The sequence below is a fragment of the Dendrobium catenatum genome, unplaced genomic scaffold, assembly GCF_001605985.2.
Source record: "Dendrobium catenatum unplaced genomic scaffold, ASM160598v2 fragScaff_scaffold_637, whole genome shotgun sequence".
Taxonomy (NCBI): Eukaryota; Viridiplantae; Streptophyta; class Magnoliopsida; order Asparagales; family Orchidaceae; genus Dendrobium; species Dendrobium catenatum.
This window is the reverse complement of record NW_021319099.1, coordinates 1,159,605-1,178,819: the sequence shown is the minus strand read 5'-3', so window position 1 is coordinate 1,178,819 and position 19,215 is coordinate 1,159,605. Positions and strand designations below refer to the sequence as shown.

The 19,215-nt window shown below is 37.7% G+C and overlaps 2 protein-coding genes across 2 annotated transcripts in view; both read right to left on the bottom strand.

Annotated features, from left to right (window-relative positions):
• Positions 1–19,215, bottom strand: part of LOC110102576 — a 40,920-nt gene that overhangs the window by 5,321 nt on the left and 16,384 nt on the right. The window contains exons 2-3 of the mRNA XM_020830956.2: positions 3,786–3,959; positions 2,675–2,817 (exon numbers count right to left, since the gene is read on the bottom strand). Of these exons, the coding sequence (XP_020686615.1) occupies positions 2,675–2,817; positions 3,786–3,959 (317 nt within the window). The remainder of the gene's footprint in view (positions 1–2,674; positions 2,818–3,785; positions 3,960–19,215) is intronic.
• The window catches only part of LOC110102618 (serine/threonine-protein phosphatase 7 long form homolog), a 42,262-nt gene continuing 28,478 nt past the window's right edge, over positions 5,432–19,215 (bottom strand). The window contains exon 7 of the transcript XR_002303847.2: positions 5,432–5,818. The gene's annotated coding sequence lies outside the window, so the exon portion shown is untranslated. The remainder of the gene's footprint in view (positions 5,819–19,215) is intronic.

Sequence of the window (19,215 nt, the reverse complement as noted above, 5' to 3'; positions counted from 1 at the left end):
TTGAGAGTTGAAATACGGCTCATACACAATATGATGTCAAAAACTACTACTCTGGTATGAATCATCTGTGATATAAATCAACAATAACCTCATCTAGTGTGAGGTACACTTGATATTTATGCTTTGAATAATGATAATAAAACCTCCTATTTGATATGGAGAGTAGTTAATAGGCTGCCTTGATGAAAAAATTTACTCTGTTGAGGAATTTATCTGTTAATGTCTTGCATCCAGGCAACAGTCGATTATACAACCAATTTCTTTGATTTCAAATATATTCATATCAGATGTGATCTATAAAGTCGTTTACACAAACATTGGTTTCCAATTACGGTCGAACATCAATAATGGTTTCTGTAAGCAAGACACAAAAAAATTGGAGCATCAAACCTTGAGGTGATTTGAGCATAAAAAGCATATACCTTAAATGTACAAGAAAGTGCCAACAAGATGAGTATTTTGGATGAATAGTTTTGGAGCAACGATCGACGGAGGAATGGACTTTAATGAGGAATGCATCCATGCACGAAGAGTTCAATCCGTCCAATTGAGATATGTAAAGACTTACATGTTCTTTGTCAAGATGAATCTATTTTGGATGAGTAGTTTTAGAGCTTAACCTAGTAGCTCCTAGACTTCGAAGTGGAATTATTCAAAATATAACATATTGACGGATTATGAATTAAATGGCCATGTGCTTTATTGAATTAAGTGATCCTCACCATAGAAATATACATGATTATTATTTTTTTATAATTGTTATAGTCTAAGACTTACATTTTAAGAGATTTTTTTTGGGTGGGTGGGCAGCATGAATAGCATTTAATAAAGAACCATTACATGAAGCCAAGTGTCTTAACCTAATCATGTAAACCTTTGCATAATCATATGAAGAGCATTAGGATGGGTTGATTCCCATTTTGCAAGCCTTTATCTACAATTGAAATTATCTTTCATTGAGTACAATCTAACTAGGAGTAGTGGGTAGGGAAGTACTTTGCATGCTAATATAATTTTGAGGTATGCAAAAATTTACCTGATTTTGCTTATTTCTAAAGTAGAAAGACTTTGAGGAGACAAACTAAAAAACTTACAACAAGGCGAATGGCGAGGGATGATCGGTAGATGAATCATGGACTTAAATGAGGAATGTGTTCGTGCATGGAGAGTCCAAATCGTCTGATCGCGATTGGGACAGAGGGGCAAGCTACTGCTTCGTTTCATGTGAAAATAGCTTCGGAAGGCTATTTGGCAAGAAATGGCGAAGGGACAAAATGTCAAAAAGGGGCTTTCGCCAGCATAAATTTTTTATGGACATTTCCACCATAATATTTAAAACCAACGAAATTTCTAGCAGAAATTTTCGCTAAAACTTTCATGCGAAAATGTCTACTAGGACGTCCCCCGAAAATTTCAAAAATGAAATACCCACACCCCTTCCGCCGGGGATTGGGCTGGTGATTCCCAGGAGCAATTTCTGCTAGAAAATTTGTTAGAAATTACTATTGTTCCTGTAGTGAATTTAACTTGTACTGGTTTAAGGCATCCAATGCATGGCAATAAACAAATATAAGTTTACATAGCTATGTTGGATACCATCCAATTCATTACGGTAGAAAAATATAGATTATTCGATATCTCTCGAACCCAACTTTCATTCCATCTAAGCATTTAACAAAAGATGTACACTTAAATACCTTTTTTTTGTAAAAATTCAGTTTGGCCCATGATTAACATATTACCTATAGCTTAGGCTTTCCCCATTCATCTACTAAAGATGAAACATGCATGGTTGATCGTCCCACATGGAAGTGCTCCCAAATCCAAACCTATAATAAGTGAAGACAACAAGCAATAGTTTTTTTACTTGGATGAGTGGTCTCAAAAAGCTCCTTATAAAGATGTGCAAGGATGGCACCTCCAAGTGAAAACTAAGAAAAGCTTTGGATTTCCTCTATCTCTGGCAACCATTGGAAGTGCACTTCACACCCAGATGTGTTTGGCCTGAGGAAGCATCCAATTAGGATGTATGCTCTAACATGCCAAGATAACTCATGGTCCTTAAGATCCTCATAATAACATGTAGAGAATCGTCATTTTAACCAACACAATGGAAGAAAACTTTTGACACTAGCTTGCCCCATCTTGAACTTAGCTAACTTTGTTGGCTCATCTGGATTATGACAAACGAAATCTTTGATCAGGCCAGGTTAGTCATCGCCTACCATATCCAACTACAGGTGTCCAACTAATGGTAAGCCATCAATGCGTACCCCAAAGATCATCACAATGTATTGGAGAGTTACTATCATTTCACCCACAAGCAGATGAAATGTGTATGTCTCAAGGGACCAACTATCATTTCACCCACAGGCAGATGAAACGTGTATGTCTCAGGGGACCAACGCTCGACTAAGGCTGTAAGTAGATGTTGGTCAAGCCTTCGGTATCGTAGGTGTCTAAGATAACCTACACCTACAATATGGAGGGCCGCAATAAATCGAGGACATTCAACTGACCACTCACGAACGATTAATAGGTGGCTTGCCGCCTCCAATATTATATCCTACACAAAAAACAATAGCACTAATTGTAAAAAATCAAATGACATATACATCTAACATTTGAATGCATCGATTAATTAATTACTAAATATGAAATAAATATATACTACCTTTACATCATCTGGATGTGTTGCACGATGAGTCCTTCGCGCTGCGTCAACACACAAATTTGTAGAAGCTAGAGGAGGGATATCCTTAATGACCATGCCCTGCTTATGTGGCTCTCCTTTTGCTCCCCTTAAGGCCATTTCATCTACAACAACACAAATGACCGTACAATTGTTAACAAGAAAAAAAATGAATATGTAAATAAATTATATTCATCTTATACGCATTGATAAAAAAATTATGTGTTTGTAGATTTTCTAAACTCAAGCATTTAAATTTGGTCTACCATTAAAGAAGTGAATATTTTAAATAAATTTAGATCAAAATATACTACATAAATTTTGGGATATTTAGGGCATGTCTACAATGGCGGTCATTTTCCCTATAGAAGTAATACATTTCACTACTTCAATCACAAGTTGAACAACTATTCTATCTAGCCTTGTCACTCACCCTAGTGATCAATTTGAATTTTTTTTAATGTTTTTTTTCCCAAATAGAAAGGGTGTCGATAAGGGGACAAGATTGAACACTGGGTTTTGTTTTGTGATCAAAGAAATAGCAACTCACCCAAAAAGACAAACACTACTCTGTTTTTGAAAAGGGGGCTTCAATGCAAAACAAGAGGCCCAAATAAGAAGATGCTAGCGTCACCTAACATAAATGTTATGTTTAAGTTTGAATGTGTCATAGCGTAGCGTAGCCTAAATCTTATAAAATCCAGTAACCTGAGCCCGGGCCGGATTTACTTAATCGATGTTCCAGCCAAAATCCCGGCTTTATTCAATTCCCAATTTAGCAAATCCCTGTGCATTGTTTAGCCGTTTTAGCTCAAAATCCCTATTAAATCCCCCAATCAAATGGCAAAAATACAAGAGAGAAAATGCCGGTTGCTCACTTTCACTAAAGATGGGAGGAGAGGGCGAAAGAGAAAGCCAGCGGCTCCAATCTCCAGATCCTTCCAAATTGATTTCTTTCATTCCAAAAGATTTAAATAAAAAACGCACGCATTGAACTTGAGACCGATTGATTTTCTTTTACAATGAAATATGGTAGAACTCTGGATTGAAGGAAAAAAAGAAATGAAAGAAGCGACCACGGAAACAAACTCACTAGAAAACCGTTGCAGCTTGGCGGATTTCTGACGAGGAAGAGGGTCGAGAAAACCATCTGGCAGCACTTTGTTCTTGGATTTGGTAACGCCTTCTTCTGACCTCTCCCAGTTCTCAGAACTCCCGCCACCACTGCTACTCGAAAGCTCTTCCTCCGGCTCCGCCTTCGCTCCGCCTCCGGCCATCCAGGGTGAAGTGCCGCATTCACAAAGAATAATTTTATGTATTAATTAATTAAACTAGCTTGCCAAAAAAAGCTTGCTCCAACTATGCATCTCTATTTCATCGATTTGACAACTAGCTTTAAATTAAGATCATTTCTAATTATCATAAAAATTAAATACAAAGTTCTTAAATTTCCTAATTCAAACTACATTTGTATATTTGTGCTCATAAAGGCTAATCAAATAAAAAAATTATTTAAGTATTATTAATAGCTGATTTGATAACCCAAATCAAACTCGACAAAAAAAATTCGAGCTTAGGTTGAATCGATTAAACTTTTGGTTGTATTCAGATTGGAAATGACTTGAACCTAACGGGTTCAATTAGAATGATTAGGATCTAACAGGTTCTAGTGATTATAGCTCGATCACAAGCACGACCATATGATTCGTCTCATCAATTCATTAGCTTACTAAAGAGGCTTGCCTCACTCATCCATAGGACTCATTTTAAAACCAAGGACAAAGCCAAAGACTAAAAAGTCATTTGGGTGTCTATCAAGCTATAATACGTGTAATATACGTCCTATTTGTAGCCCTCGATCTATAAAAAAAAGACGAAAAAATAAACTTACTTATTATCTTTGTGGGCATTATTGATTGGCTTGAGCATTTTTCAAATTTTTTTTTACCATCTCAATCTTTTCTTTCTTTTTCCCTTCATTTTTCATGCTCTCCCTAAATTCTCAGGTTCTAGCACTTAATCTTCTAGTATGATCAAGAATCATCCATGAACACATTTGGATCCATTAGATATGATGCAAGGGATTTAAATGTTGCTTAGAGATTAAGGATTAGTTCAAAATTTAATTAAAATTGGGCTTGATTGAAGCCATTGAGATGTTTAATGAGGCAAATTAAGCACAAATTGAATTAAACTTGAATTTAGCTAAGTCTATGTCAGATCAAGCTAAGTCAAATTTTGAATCTTAAACTCTATCATTTATCTTAAAATAATGGTTAGTTATTTTTAAATTATCAAAAGACTTCTTACTTCTTTCAATTATAATCATTAAAATTTTAAAATAAATAGTGACATATATGGAAGAAAAACAACTTTTTCTTAATAGGACTATTATCTCTCCCCCTCTCTCAATATCATAATAAAATTATTTTTTTTTAATTTCAATAATTAAAAATAATACATATTATCTTATTTTAAATAATTAATAAATAACTGTATGAACTGACTTTTTTTTTTGTTACAATACAAAAATTGATAATGTATAGACTACTTTTTAACCATTTTCTCGCTGCTTTTTCATTGTTTTTTAAAGATTTATGAAGTAGAAAACAGTTTTCTGCAATCATAATAGTAAAATTATTTTCTCTACAATAATTTTACTATCAACTTTATAAAATACTTTAGCCATCCCAGACAGACTCTTATCATGTCCAGGGAGATACCTTGTTGATAAATGGAATACGTAAAGTTCAGCTGAGAATAATTGGTCTACCAACAGCAGGATAGATGTAGTCCACAAAGCAAATGATACTTCAAAAAAATGAAGGAAAAATGAAAAAGGAAAGAAATTCTATCTAAACAGACTAAGAGAACCATCAACATCTTCCAGAGATTGCAGAAGGCTTTCTAAATAGACAAATCAATATATCTGAAAAACAGCAATCTAAAGAGGCTTAGGCTTATTGCTTCTTAAAGTAGCTTTCTAGCATAAAAAGTTGTTTTAAAAAGCAGTAAGAAAGTCGTCCAAAACAAAATCTTAACCGATGCCCATAGAAAATCCGGCAGCCAGCAATAATGGGACTCTAGGAACTAACAGATGTTCAAAATATCAGCCAACACATCATCCTGAAAGCAAACAGATTAAAAAATGTACCAAACTAAGAACTACATCAAGATAATCCAAAGCACATCAACAAGAAATTGATTGGTATATAGAAGCAATCCAATGAGAACGGCTAATCTGATGACATATAAGCTCTACTACTGCATTTATGCTATACTTTTCAATGATAAAATATTACAGATAAGAGTGCCAAATTTCAAAATAAATTACAAGAGGAAAGCAGCTCTACAATAACTAAGATCTCTAAACATAATTATTTTTCCATATGAAAATTTGATCATATATGGAGCCAAAGAACTCTAATGTCAAATACAATCATTTGTAGGATCCAATATGAAACCACCATGACAGATACTGTAACTTATCTTTACCATATCACCCATCACTTTTCAAAAGTAAATTCATGTTATCCGGCCTGAATTGAAAATGATATGCACAACTTTAAAACAACAAAATGTATTTAGATCACCATGCCACTTAGCATAAATTTCATTAACCTTATCTAAACTATCTTTCACTTCCATTATGAATCCTCATTCTTCATTATTATAGTTGAATGTTGTATGTTATGTCAATTATGTCTCTCAAAATTACAGTAATGATGCTAAAACTCAGCTCTTCCCCATTCTATCACCTTTCAATCTTGAACTGATCCCTTAATTCTATCAAAAAAAAAAAAAATCGGTTGATCTTTTTGTTATCATGATCCGGCAGTCATCACACCACAAATACTCATGTATGGAAGTGGAGCACATGGGTAGTACGGTTCTGTGTAACAGAACCGGCTCTCCACTTCACCCTTTATGTGTAAACTTTTCCCATAAATATTGGGGCACTGTTCATTGAAGATGAGGGGGAAATGAAACCGAAAAGGAGCTAAAACCATTTCTCTGTTTTCTATTGCTTTGGAATTCTAACCCTCTTCTCTTTGCAGTTTTCATGGTATCAGAGCCCGTATAAGCCTCACGGCTTGAGGTTCTGTTTGTTTTTATGGAGTCCGGCAATTCTTCTACAGCTGACAGTGCTCCTGATGCTGCTCCTGCGGTCGCTCAGCTCCCAGACGCTGCTATCCTGCTGGGGACGGTGAACATTCCTCCTCAACTAAAGTTCTTAATGTCAACCATTAAGAATGTCATTACCATTCAACTAACTCCAGAAAACCATCTCACATGGAAATCCCAAGTGCTCAAAGTCTTTCGTGCGAACGGCTTTGAAGGGTATTTAGATGGAACCATTCGGCGTCCTCCTCGCCAACTGCCTTCCGAAAATGGCTCTGTAAGCTCAAATCCATTATATGCTACATGGATGCTCGTAGATCAGAACTTGGCTGTCGCTTTATTCTCTACTATTTCTGCATCTCTCCTACCGTATGTGCTTCATCTTGAGTCTTGCTCGGAAATCTGGCTGACTATTGCCAAGAGGCTTCAATCTTCCAATAGGTCAAAAATCTTACAGCTCAAAAATGACCTCAATTTTATTTCCATGGGCAGCAAGAATATGCAACAGTTTTTAGCTGAAATAAAAGTTAAAGTTGATCAACTCACGGCTGCCGGCTGCATTCTAGATTCGGAAGACGCCATTATGTATACCTTAAATGGGTTGCCGGTGTCGTATCAAGGATTCAAAACTGCCATTCGTACCAATCTCCAGCCATTAAATCTGGATGATTTTTACTCTTTATTATGCAGTGAGGAGGCGAATCTTGAAAATGAAGCAGTCCGCGCTCTTCAGTCAGTTCAAATATCTGATACATCAATGGCTCTTACGGCAACTTCTACTCGAGGTTCATCTCGTCAGCCGTTCCGCAATGCTCGGGGCCGCGGTCGGTTTTCCGCGTCCAGAGGTGGTCGCACATCTTCTTCCCGCATTGAGTGCCAAATTTGTGAAAAACTTGGCCATTCTGCAGAAAAATGCGGGCATCGCACAAACCTCAACTACACAAAAAGCAATCCATCTGCATTTGTGGCTGAAGCCACCGAGAATGGCACCAACTCTTCCGATTGGATTTTGGACACAGGTGCAACATCGCATATCACAAATGATCCAAATCAATTGTTAACAGCTCAGCCATACCACGGTTTTCAACAAGTTCAAGTTGGCAACGGTCAGTCACTACCCATCACTCACTCCGACCATGGCCTTCTGCCCACACCGAAATGTAAGCTTTCACTTTCGCCTCTTCTTCATGTTCCTAAAGTCTCTCATAATCTTCTTTCCGTTCATCGTCTAACATCTGATAATGCCTGCACTGTTTCTTTTTCTTCTCATGGATATGATATAAAGGATCGGACAACCAATCGTTCGATTCTCTCGGGTCCGTGCCATGACGGTTTGTATCCGATCGTCATTCCTTCCAGTTCGTCCTCCAAAGCTCTCGTCACCATCACTAGTTCCTCTCTATGGCACGCAAGATTGGGCCATCCTCACAAAGCAGTCTTATACAGTTTAGCGTCAAGTGTTCCCACTTTACATATTTCTGTAAATAATGATATTTGTCATCCTTGTCAAACAGGAAGAAGTCATAGGTTTCCTTTTCATAGTTCTGCTTCTCGTTGTACTTCTCCTTTTCAAGTCGTCGTGTCTGATGTATGGGGTCCTTCCCCAGTTCTATCTTTTAATGGATATCACTACTATGTTCTATTTATCGATGAATTTTCTCGTTTTACATGGTTATATCCTATGATTACTAAAGCTGAAGTATTTTCCAAATTTGCTCATTTCAAAGCCATGGTGGAAAAACAATTTTCTACACATATTAAAATTTTTCGATCGGATGGCGGTGGTGAATACACTAGCTTACAATTTAAAAATTTTCTTTCTTCCCATGGCATTTTACATCAATTTAGCTGTCCTCATACGCCACTGCAAAATGGTATAGCAGAACGTAAACATCGCCATATAATTGAAACTGCTCGTACTCTGTTAATACAGGCTCACCTTCCAATTTCTTTTTGGACTGAGTCGGTACTAACAGCCATATACTTAATCAATCGTCTCCCATCTCACAACACAAATTCTGTGTCTCCTTTTCAAAACTTATACAATCATATTCCATCTTATTCGCATCTCAAAGTTTTTGGATGCTTGTGTTATCCATGGCTTCAACCATCTGCTCCTCACAAATTCGCTCCAAAATCTTCAGCTTGTGTATTCATTGGTTATAGCTCAAATCATAAAGGTTATCGTTGCTATCATCTCAATAATCATAAAGGTTATCGTTGCTATCATCTCAATAATCATAAAATTTTAATCAGTCGTCATGTTCAATTTCATGAAAAACTATTTCCTTTTCAGTCCTCGGTTTCTATCTCACCACCGTCTAAACAACCTACTACAGAGCTCTCTACTCCTCTGTTACTTGTCCCTTATCCCGCACCGTCACAAAGTGCGGACTCCTCTTCCAATCTCAACTCTTCAGCACAGGCATCTGATCCGCTCTGTTTTCAAAATTCTATTCCTTTATCACATAATCCTATCGAGCATCCCTCTACCTCAACCTATCCTGAACCACTTGAGTCTCCGATCTCCACATCTCATATCCCACCAGCACCTATTAGACACCCAATGGTGACTCGGCTGCAAACTGGAACGTTGAAACCAAAAGCTGTTTTTAATCTTCAACACTTACTAGTTGACGAACCGGATCCTACATGTTTTTCGGCTGCCAGTAAACACAAATGTTGGCGTGATGCTATGTCTGCTGAGTTTTAAGCTCTTCAACAACAAGGCACATGGTCTCTAGTGTCCCTGCCAACCTCTCAAACCATTCTTGGGTGCAAATGGATTTACAAAACAAAAAGAAACTCTAATGGCTCAATTGCTAGACATAAAGCTCGTTTGGTGGCCCAAGGTCACCGCCAAGAATATGGCATTGATTACAATGAGACATTTAGTCCAGTGGCGAAATTACTCACTATTCGTCTTTTCATTACAGCTGCAGTTCACAATCAGTGGCCCATAACTCAGCTAGATGTCTCAAATGCCTTTTTACATGGTGAGCTAAATGAGGTTGTCTACATGCATCAACCTCCCGGTTTTAAAGATCCTCAGTATCCGGAATACGTTTGCATATTACAAAAGGCAATCTATGGACTCAAACAGTCACCCCGTCAATGGTTTGCTAAGTTAACTACACATTTACAAAATTGGGGTTTTAAACACAGTGAAGCCGACCCCTTCTTGCTCCTATACAATCATAACTCCTCTTTTCTATATTTTCTTGTATATGTGGATGATATTTTGGTCACCGGAAATAATCAAGCTCTTCTTGCTGAATTGTTGGCTAATCTTCATCAAAAATTTTAGATTCGTAATCTTGGCGGCCTTAGCTATTTTCTTGGCATTCAAGCCGTTCCTCATGAGAAAGGATATCACCTCTGCCAATCGAAATATGCTCTGGATTTGTTACACCGTACAGGCCTGGATCATTGCAAGTCGGTAAGCATTCCATTACCTGTTAAACAGCCGGTTAATGCTCTTGCATTACAGCCGTTTGAAAATCCAGAATTATTTTGACAACTTGTCGGAGCATTACAGTATTTGACGATTACCCGTCCGGACATAGCGTATGCTATCAATTTGCTTTGTCAATCCATGCATACACCTTTGCAACATCATTTCCAGTCCCTAAAGCATCTCCTTCGGTATATTAAGGGTACTGTAGACTATGGTCTTCAAATCAGTCCTAACTTGTTTGATTTGCGAGCTTATGCCGATTCGGATTGGGCGGGGGATCCTTTTGATCGAAAGTCTACTACATGATACTGTTTGTTTCTCGGTGACACTATTATCTCATGGTGTGTTAAAAAGCAATCTACAGTTGCTCGTTCATCTACGGAAGCAGAATATCGGGCGCTAGCTACTGCCGCTACCGATATTATATGGATTCGGCGACTTCTAGCTGAATTCCAATTTCCCATTTCAGCTCCTACATCTCTTTATTGTGATAATGTTTCAGCAATAGCACTTGCTCATAATCCCGTGTTTCAAGCTCGCACCAAACACATAGAGGTGGATTATCATTTTATACGCGACTGCATTAAGTATGCTACTATTACTGTTCATCATATCAATTCCCAGGATCAAATAGCCGATATTTTCACTAAGGCACTTCCTCGCCTTCGGTTTACAAGACTTCGTAACAAGCTTCTGGTTTCTCCGGCACCATCAGCTTGAGGGAGGCTGTTATCATGATCCGGCAGTCATCACACCACAAATACTCATGTATGGAAGTGGAGCACATGGGTAGTACGGTTCTGTGTAACAGAACCGGCTCTCCACTTCACCCTTTCTGTGTAAACTTTTCCCATAAATATTGGGGCACTGTTCATTGAAGATGAGGGGGAAATGAAACCGAAAAGGAGCTAAAACCATTTCTCTGTTTTCTATTGCTTTGGAATTCTAACCCTCTTCTCTTTGCAGTTTTCACTTTTGCCTTTTGAAATTAACAAAATTATCCTTACCAACCCGCTCAAATGGTGGATAAACCCCTAGTGTAAAGCCTATTTAGTGGAATCCGACTCCAATAGTGATATAACTCATCTGGTCACAAGGAGAATGTGCAGATTCCAGATTACATCTTCAGAGAAAAAACAATTAACTTCAACTGCATATCATCAAAGTGGAGTATCAAATAATGTCACCTATAGCCTAATGGCTTGGTGTAAAATCTACTACTTAAGCTCATGAAATAATGTCACCTATAGCCTAATGGCTTGCCCCATTCATCCCTAAAGATGGAACATACATGGCCAATCATCCCACGTGATGGTGCTCTCATGCCCAAACCTACAATAAGACAAACAACAATAATTTTTTGGCTTGGCCGATGGCTGCACAAAGTTACCTATAGAGATGTGCTAAGATTGCGCCTCCAAGTGAAAACTATGAGAGTTGCTTGATATGCTCTATCTTAGCAACCAGTGGAAGCACACTTCACACCCAAACATGTAAAGAATGCATGCTCTAACATGCTTCGATAACTCATGGTCCTCAAAATCCTGATTAAGAATTCATGTAGAAGTTCCATTTCAACCAACACAATAGAGGAAATGTTTTGGCATTAGCTTGCCCCATCTTAAACTAAGCTATCACACATGGTTCATCAAGATTATGATATATAAAATCTTGGATTGGATGTACCCCCAATAAATGATCACCTACTGCATCCAACTTGAGGGTACTCAAATAATGGGAAGCCATCAATGCAAACCCTAAGATCATCATGTTTTGAAGAGTCACACTCATTTTTCCTCTAAGTAATGGAATGTTTTCGTCTCACGGGGGCCAACACTCAATTGGAGTTAAATTTGATGTATCATAGATGTCAGGGATGATATATACACTTGCAATATTAAAGGCCTATATCAAATAAGGGATATTGAATTGACCGCTCACAAACCATCAATAAATGGCATGTTGTTTCTAATATCCTAGCCCACGTTATAAAAAAACAACAATACAAAATTTATATAACCAAATAAAATATATACAACATTTCAATGCATTGACTAATTAATGTTAAGATATGAAATAAGCAAATACTCATGTTACCTAATCTAAATGAGTTACACAATGAGTCCTTGGCAAGACGACAACATACAAAAGTTTAGAAGAGAAAAAAAAAGGAAAAAATATCCTTAATGATTGCACCCTAACTATGATGCCTTTTCATGATACTTTCATGGCCATTTCATCTATACAAAAATAATTGTACATGTGGACTAAACATTTACATCACATAAGCATGTATAAAAGGCTTTGTGTTTATTAAATCTCTATACATGGGCATGTAAATGTGTATTGTTGCTAAAAAAATTAACTTATAACCAAAATCTATCAAACAAGTTTAGGGTTTTTAAGTCATGCTGCAGTAATGATTAATTTACCTTGCAAAAGAAAATTTCATTACTTTGATCACAAGTCCCTCTAACTTGTTAATTGCAACAACAATACAATTTAGCCTTATCACTCATCCATGTGATCAATTTTAGGTAGGAGCAAATACATGCAAAAATGGAAAATAAGAGTAAGAAGATGAATAAATTTATAGAGTGTTACCCATACAACAAAGGTGAGGAGCTACCTGCATGGAGGGGTAATATGCCTTATAATAAGGTATTTCTCTCCATTTTAATTTTTTTTAAAACTGTTATGGAGTATAAATCAAGGTTTAGGTACAATGCTGATATGAATAATTTTGGATAAAACTTAGATATAACTTCTCATAATAAATTGAAATTAAACAATGGAGGAAAAAGTTAAAATAACTGCTAGACTATTTTAGTCCCCAATTATAAATGCATTAAATTTCACTACAAGAAAAACGCCAAAAACCGGCGTTTTTTTCCGGTGATTAGTATGGTAAAACCGGCGGTTTTCTAATATACCGGCGGCTTTAAAATGGCGTAGGAAACACTTATTGGCGGTTTTATGAGGCGGCGGCCTTCTACTGGCTAATACCGCCGGTGACTACCGGATTTGCAACTGGCGGTGTTCCGGCCGTTAAGCCGCCGGTTATTTTACTGACGGCTAACCGGCAGTCACTTTACCGACGGCATGCCGGCGGTTAAAGAGGCCGTCGTGTGTTCGCTCAACCGCCGGCAAGCGTCGGTGCACCGCTGGTAGCATTACCGGCGGTAACCCGGCGGTCACGGCCGACGGTATTACAAGCGGTATACGCCACCGGTCTTTCACCGGATAACCGCCGATGGTCGTCGGTAACTGCCGGTATATTACCGGCGGTGTAAGGAAATTACCAGCGGCTTATCTTTAGCCGTCCGGTATCGTCGTTTCCGGCGGCCAAACCGCCGGTTGGCCGCCGGAAACCTGTAGCACCTGAAAAAAAAATTTGACAGCATTCCCTCTATTTGAGGGAGGTTGATGTAGAACGAAAGCGAGGATTGAATCGTAAATGTCTTGAAGAGCAAATCGAGGAGTCTAAACAGCAGCTTTTGACTCTTAGAAGTCTTGGACAGCAACTCTTCTTCCAACACAGCAGTTAGAGGTCTTCCAGGGCTGAAGGAGGATGGTGGACAACAATTTTGAACTATTCCTTTCAGTGGGCCGCAAGACTGTTGTTATTCTATTGCTGGAATTGGTGGACAGCAGTTGGAAAAGCACTCCTGCTGGTCGGGAGGCTAGGGGAAAATGCTGGAGTTCCTGGACAGCAAGGAGGGCTGTTAGAATTCCTGGACAACACCTGTACAGGGAGTAAACAGCTGCTAGGGTCCCGTCTGGATAGTATTATTGCTGAGCTATTGCTGATTTTGGGAGTCCGGGTAGCTTCCTTTCAATCCAGAATTTCTGGACAGATTTTAGGCAGGATCCAATGAAGGGGGGGAACGACGGGATATAAGGAAGGCTGAGGGAAAATTCAATTCCGTAAATCTGGGATATGAATTAGGGAAATAGTGAGGAGAGAGGAAAAGGAAGTATGGCGGGATAGAGGGAAAATCTGAGAAATTTTCTAGTCCTAAATCAGTGAATTGAATTGGGGGCAAGAATAGGAAATAAGACTTAGGAAAAAAAATAATCTGCTAGAGGCAACGTAAAGGGATTTGAAATTAGATTCCAAAAGCAATATGGGGAGAATAAATATGGGTTTAATGCATTTAATTGGGGCTACTTAATTTGGGATTGAGTTTAGGAAAGAAATAATTAAACCCTATTTGAATTTGAAATTCAAATTAAATTCATTTAATAACTTTCCAAAAATAGAATGATAAATTAGGAAAGAATTCAAATTTCAAATTAGTGGAATTTGAAAATTTGAAAAACGCCCCAAAATTAAATCACCCAAATTAAGTTTGAATTACATCATGAATGAGACTCAATACTTTCCTAAAATAGCTTTCTAATTTAGGAAACTATTTGAAAATCAAAATTCGAATTTCAAAGGATGAAAATAATTTCCTAAATTATTTGAACTCTTTAGGCAAGCATTAAGGTGACATTGACTCCTCATGAACAAACAAGAGTGGCCGGCGGTGGAGGAGCTGGAGTGAAGGTGGCCGGCAGCTATTGGGAAAATTTGTGGAGCTTGGTATGGAGGTTTGGCCAAGGGGTTGAGCGGGGAGGAGGAAAGATGAAAAGATGAAAACGACTACGGGGAGCAGTAAAAGAAACAAAACAAAACAAAGATAAAACGAAAGATAGAATACAAGAACCGCGAGCCTCGGACTCTTCCGACGACTGACGGGTGATGCTTTTCCCTTCTCCAAGAGACTTCAATTCACGAGCCCGGACCCATCCTGCGGCTGGTGAAGATTTCGATTCCTTTCCATAGGAATCTCACTAACGCTCTCTCACAAGAAGAACACAAGTGTGGAAAACAATTTTTCATATCAATTAACCATCTTACAATAGCTTGAGGCCCTATTTATAGACCACAACATGAGAAAAATTAAACATTACAAAATTGCCCCCTTGGGCCATAACACTCAAACAAACTATCCTAGGGGTAAAACAAAAAATACATTAATTTAGAACTAAAAATAATAGAAGGTTTAAATGATAGCCGTGGATTTGCGACGCCTCCTGTGATAGATGCGCCAGATCTTCGTGCCGATGTCCGCATCAGAGGTTCACCCTAAATTCTAAACCTACAGAAATAGCAATACATAATAAGATATTTTGGGCAACACGCAGCTATATTCATCACAACTATATACATAACCACAAATTAAATAAACAAGTTTACAATCAAACATTAAGAAGTTCTAAATAAGTTCATCAAACATAAAACAAGTTCACCAAGTTCTAAATTCAATAAGGTTACAATCACAAGTTCACAAGTTCTAAATTCAATCATCAAACATAAAAAAGATCTAATCTACAGCAGTATCCTCACTGTCTGGAGATAGCTGCTCCTCTTGCTTCTTCTTCCTTTGATTTTCAACTCTGTAGGATTGCAGCTCTGCTTTCATTTCATTTTGAACCTTTCTCATTTCTTCAATCTCTCTAGATTGAACCCTTCTCATCTCTTCAATCTCTCTAGTCAGCGCTGCAACCCTCTCGCTTACAGATTCTTCAGCTCCACTTGGATCATGAAATGCAGAGGTGGATGAACTGCCCTCAATAGCATAAGCCTGTGAACCCATGCCATATACCCTCCCCCTCTGTCTTCCACCAACAACATCTGACCATGTATGATACTCAAAAAATGTGGGCCGATCCTGAAGATGATCCCTCGCCAGTGAACTGCCGACTTTCTCTAGCTCGTACAAAATCATCCTGCGAGTTACAATTAGTTTTATTAAAATAAATTTTTAATCTAAAACTCCAAAAAATTTTACTCACATGAGCCTTCTATAGCCTTCTCATAACCCACTGATGGTCAACTTGCATGTTGATAGAGTTTCTTGTATTGCAACTTCCAATGTGTTGGCTCCGACCAAGGTGCTCTTTCTGAAAATTTAATGTTAGTGTATAATAACAATAAATATATGTATATAAACTAATTCAAAACAACATACCAGCGCCGCCTATGTTCCGTATGAGGTACAGATCCACCAGTATGGAAGAGAGCTTCACTAAAACCACCACAGTCAGAGGCTCTGTTCTTGTTTATTCTGCTCCTCATTTTTATAAACTCAGGGGATCGCCCAGCACTACTCAAATCAGCCCAAAACACCCTCTCCAATCCAATTAGGACGCTTGCCCGGACTTTCTAATGTCCTGTGAACATGTCCCTAGACGGGTCGCTCCTCTCTCTCAAAATTTGTTCTGATCCTTGTGCTGTACTCAGACAACCCCTGAAATTTCTTTCTAGTAAAAATTTAGGCTAATTACCAAAAGATTAAGTACAAATTAAAATCACATTATTTAAATATCATACCAAAAAAACATTAACCTGAAATTCTCACAAACCACATATCTCTAACCGGCTTTGGGATTCTTTCTTCAACCATGATAAGTAAGGTAGTATCATATTTATTCTTTTATAATTATCCCCGGATCGTATTTTGTATAGGTGGCCTTGAAGGATTATAAAAACTTGCAGGTTACTTTTTTTGCGTCAATAAACATGTCAATATATTCAAAAGTACAAACATACGTTAATAACATAAACTGACTTTACTTATCGCCATCAGGCTCAAATGTATTTGACGCTTATCTGTTACAGCTGCAATTGATCGCATAGCGTGCCCACCTCTGGTGGTCTAGATGGCCACCCTGTTCAGCGCACCGGGAATAGACGGTAGTAATATGGGTCTAAGTGGAAGGTGGAGGCTTGGGGTGGCGACCAGTGGATGGAATCAGCCGCCTTGTAATGATGGTGGGGGGTAATATGGATAGAATGGAGAAGCATGTGTCTGATCTGGAGAGGGGAAGCGAGGACTCGTCGAGCTGGGAGGGAAGTGGCCAGGGAAGTATGGAGGTACAACAGGAGGTGGATCTAAATGTCCCTGACCCTAATCACTCGGGGACTACTGCTGGCCTCTAGGTGGTGGTGTAGGTACATCAGCAGGTGGAACTGAAGGTCCCTCACCTTCATCAGGCTGTGTGGCTCTACTAACAGTAAACTTCTTCCGCCGGAACTTTGAGGCAAATGATTTACGAGGAGGATCATCACCTGAAGCCATCTGCATTAAAAGAAATAATTAGTAAAGCATTGTAATATATAAAAAGTATAAATAAAAGAAACAATTAATAAAAAAGTACAATTCTACAATTCTAAATATAATAGAATACAAATACAAGAAGCAATTAAAAAATCAGTTAATGAATTACAAAAATAAAGAATGCTAGAATACAAGTTGAAAATTAACATTTTCATTTCTTAGATTTCAAAAAGTACTTTTTAAAATATTACAAGTAAAATTCTACAATACTAAATTACAAAAACTACTCAGAATCATCAAAACTATTTTCATTGCTCTCAAGAGTATCTTCACTTTCATGTTCATTCTCATCTTCGCCTGAGCTAGTTGAACTATTCACATCTTCTAACTTCATTTCAATATTAGAGGTTGTAGTTGGCATCTCCTCAATTTCAACAAGCCTGCAACTTGACATATCATCCTCTTGATGTGCAGTTGCTATAATGTATTGTTGATTAATTATTCCCCGTACTTTTGTTTTTATGACAGCTAGCCAATCTTGTTTCTCTACGACCATTGGGATATTTGCTGAAATAAACTTGAATAACTTACTTGCTAACACAAATGGATCAAACTTCCCGTATCTTCTACTATGTTTTACATCTACTAAACCATACGCAGGATGAATCCTTGTGCCTCTATTCTATACTGAATCATATCATTGACAGTTAAACAAACATACAAAGTTCTCATCTTCGCCTGGGTACTCTAGGTCAAGAACCTCATTCAAAATATCGTAATAATCACACTCATCTTTGCCATGAGTGTTCCCTCTAACACATACTCCACAATTTTCAGTCTTTTTTTCCTTCACTCTACGACTTGGTATGAAATCTGAACCCACTCACTATATATATTGGCCAAGTTCTTACTTTTCGCATTGGACCCCATGCTACTGCTTGCAAACCTTTATCAAAATATTTGTTATCAGGGTTTTGTACCTAGAAATATTTTCAAATATTAGTATTTTTTATAATAAATAAGATCTAAATTTTTAAAATTGATGTGCTCACATATGATCTAAACCAAGTTGGAAATTTATTTGCAACTGCTAGCTCAATATCCAACGAATCTGTCAAAGGCAAATTGCTTATGAAATACCTGGTGACAAATAATACTTTAGTATTTTAAATTAATAAACATTACTCATTATTAACATTATGCAAGAACTTACTCTAAGATTGGCTCAACTTTTTCACAGTTTAGTAGCACATACAAATTCGCTGTATTTATTTCTAAATCGTTAAGAAATCTTTCAACACATTTGTCACTGGGCTTTCCTGGCCTTCTAAATACTGATAGTGTTGTTTTCCCGAGTTTGGCTTAAACCGAGGAGCATTGCAGGTGCGACAAATAACTTCTGCTGCATCATCCTTGTAGTATAACATATATCCATTGGTACAACAATCAATTTTTGTAGCAGTGAGACCAAGCTTGGATATTAATTTCTTTGTTCGGTATAAGTCTGAGGGAATTAAATTTCCCGCTAGATTAGTTTCTTTCATAAGACCAATAAAGTCATTAAAACAATCACGGGGAATATTATACTCAGTTTTAATACTTAGCATCCTCACTGCAATGGATAATTCTGAATGTGTACTGCAACCATCCAAAATTGGCTTTTGAGCTGAATGTAATAACTCAAAGAATTTTTGTGTTTCTGCATTTGGTGGCTCTTCCACACTAGACCTTAAATTATGACCTGCTGGATCAAAAATAAGGTCTTCATAGGGTCTACTCATTTGATCTTCATCAAATGTTTCATAAGCTGTAGATGAACCGGCATGAGCATCTCT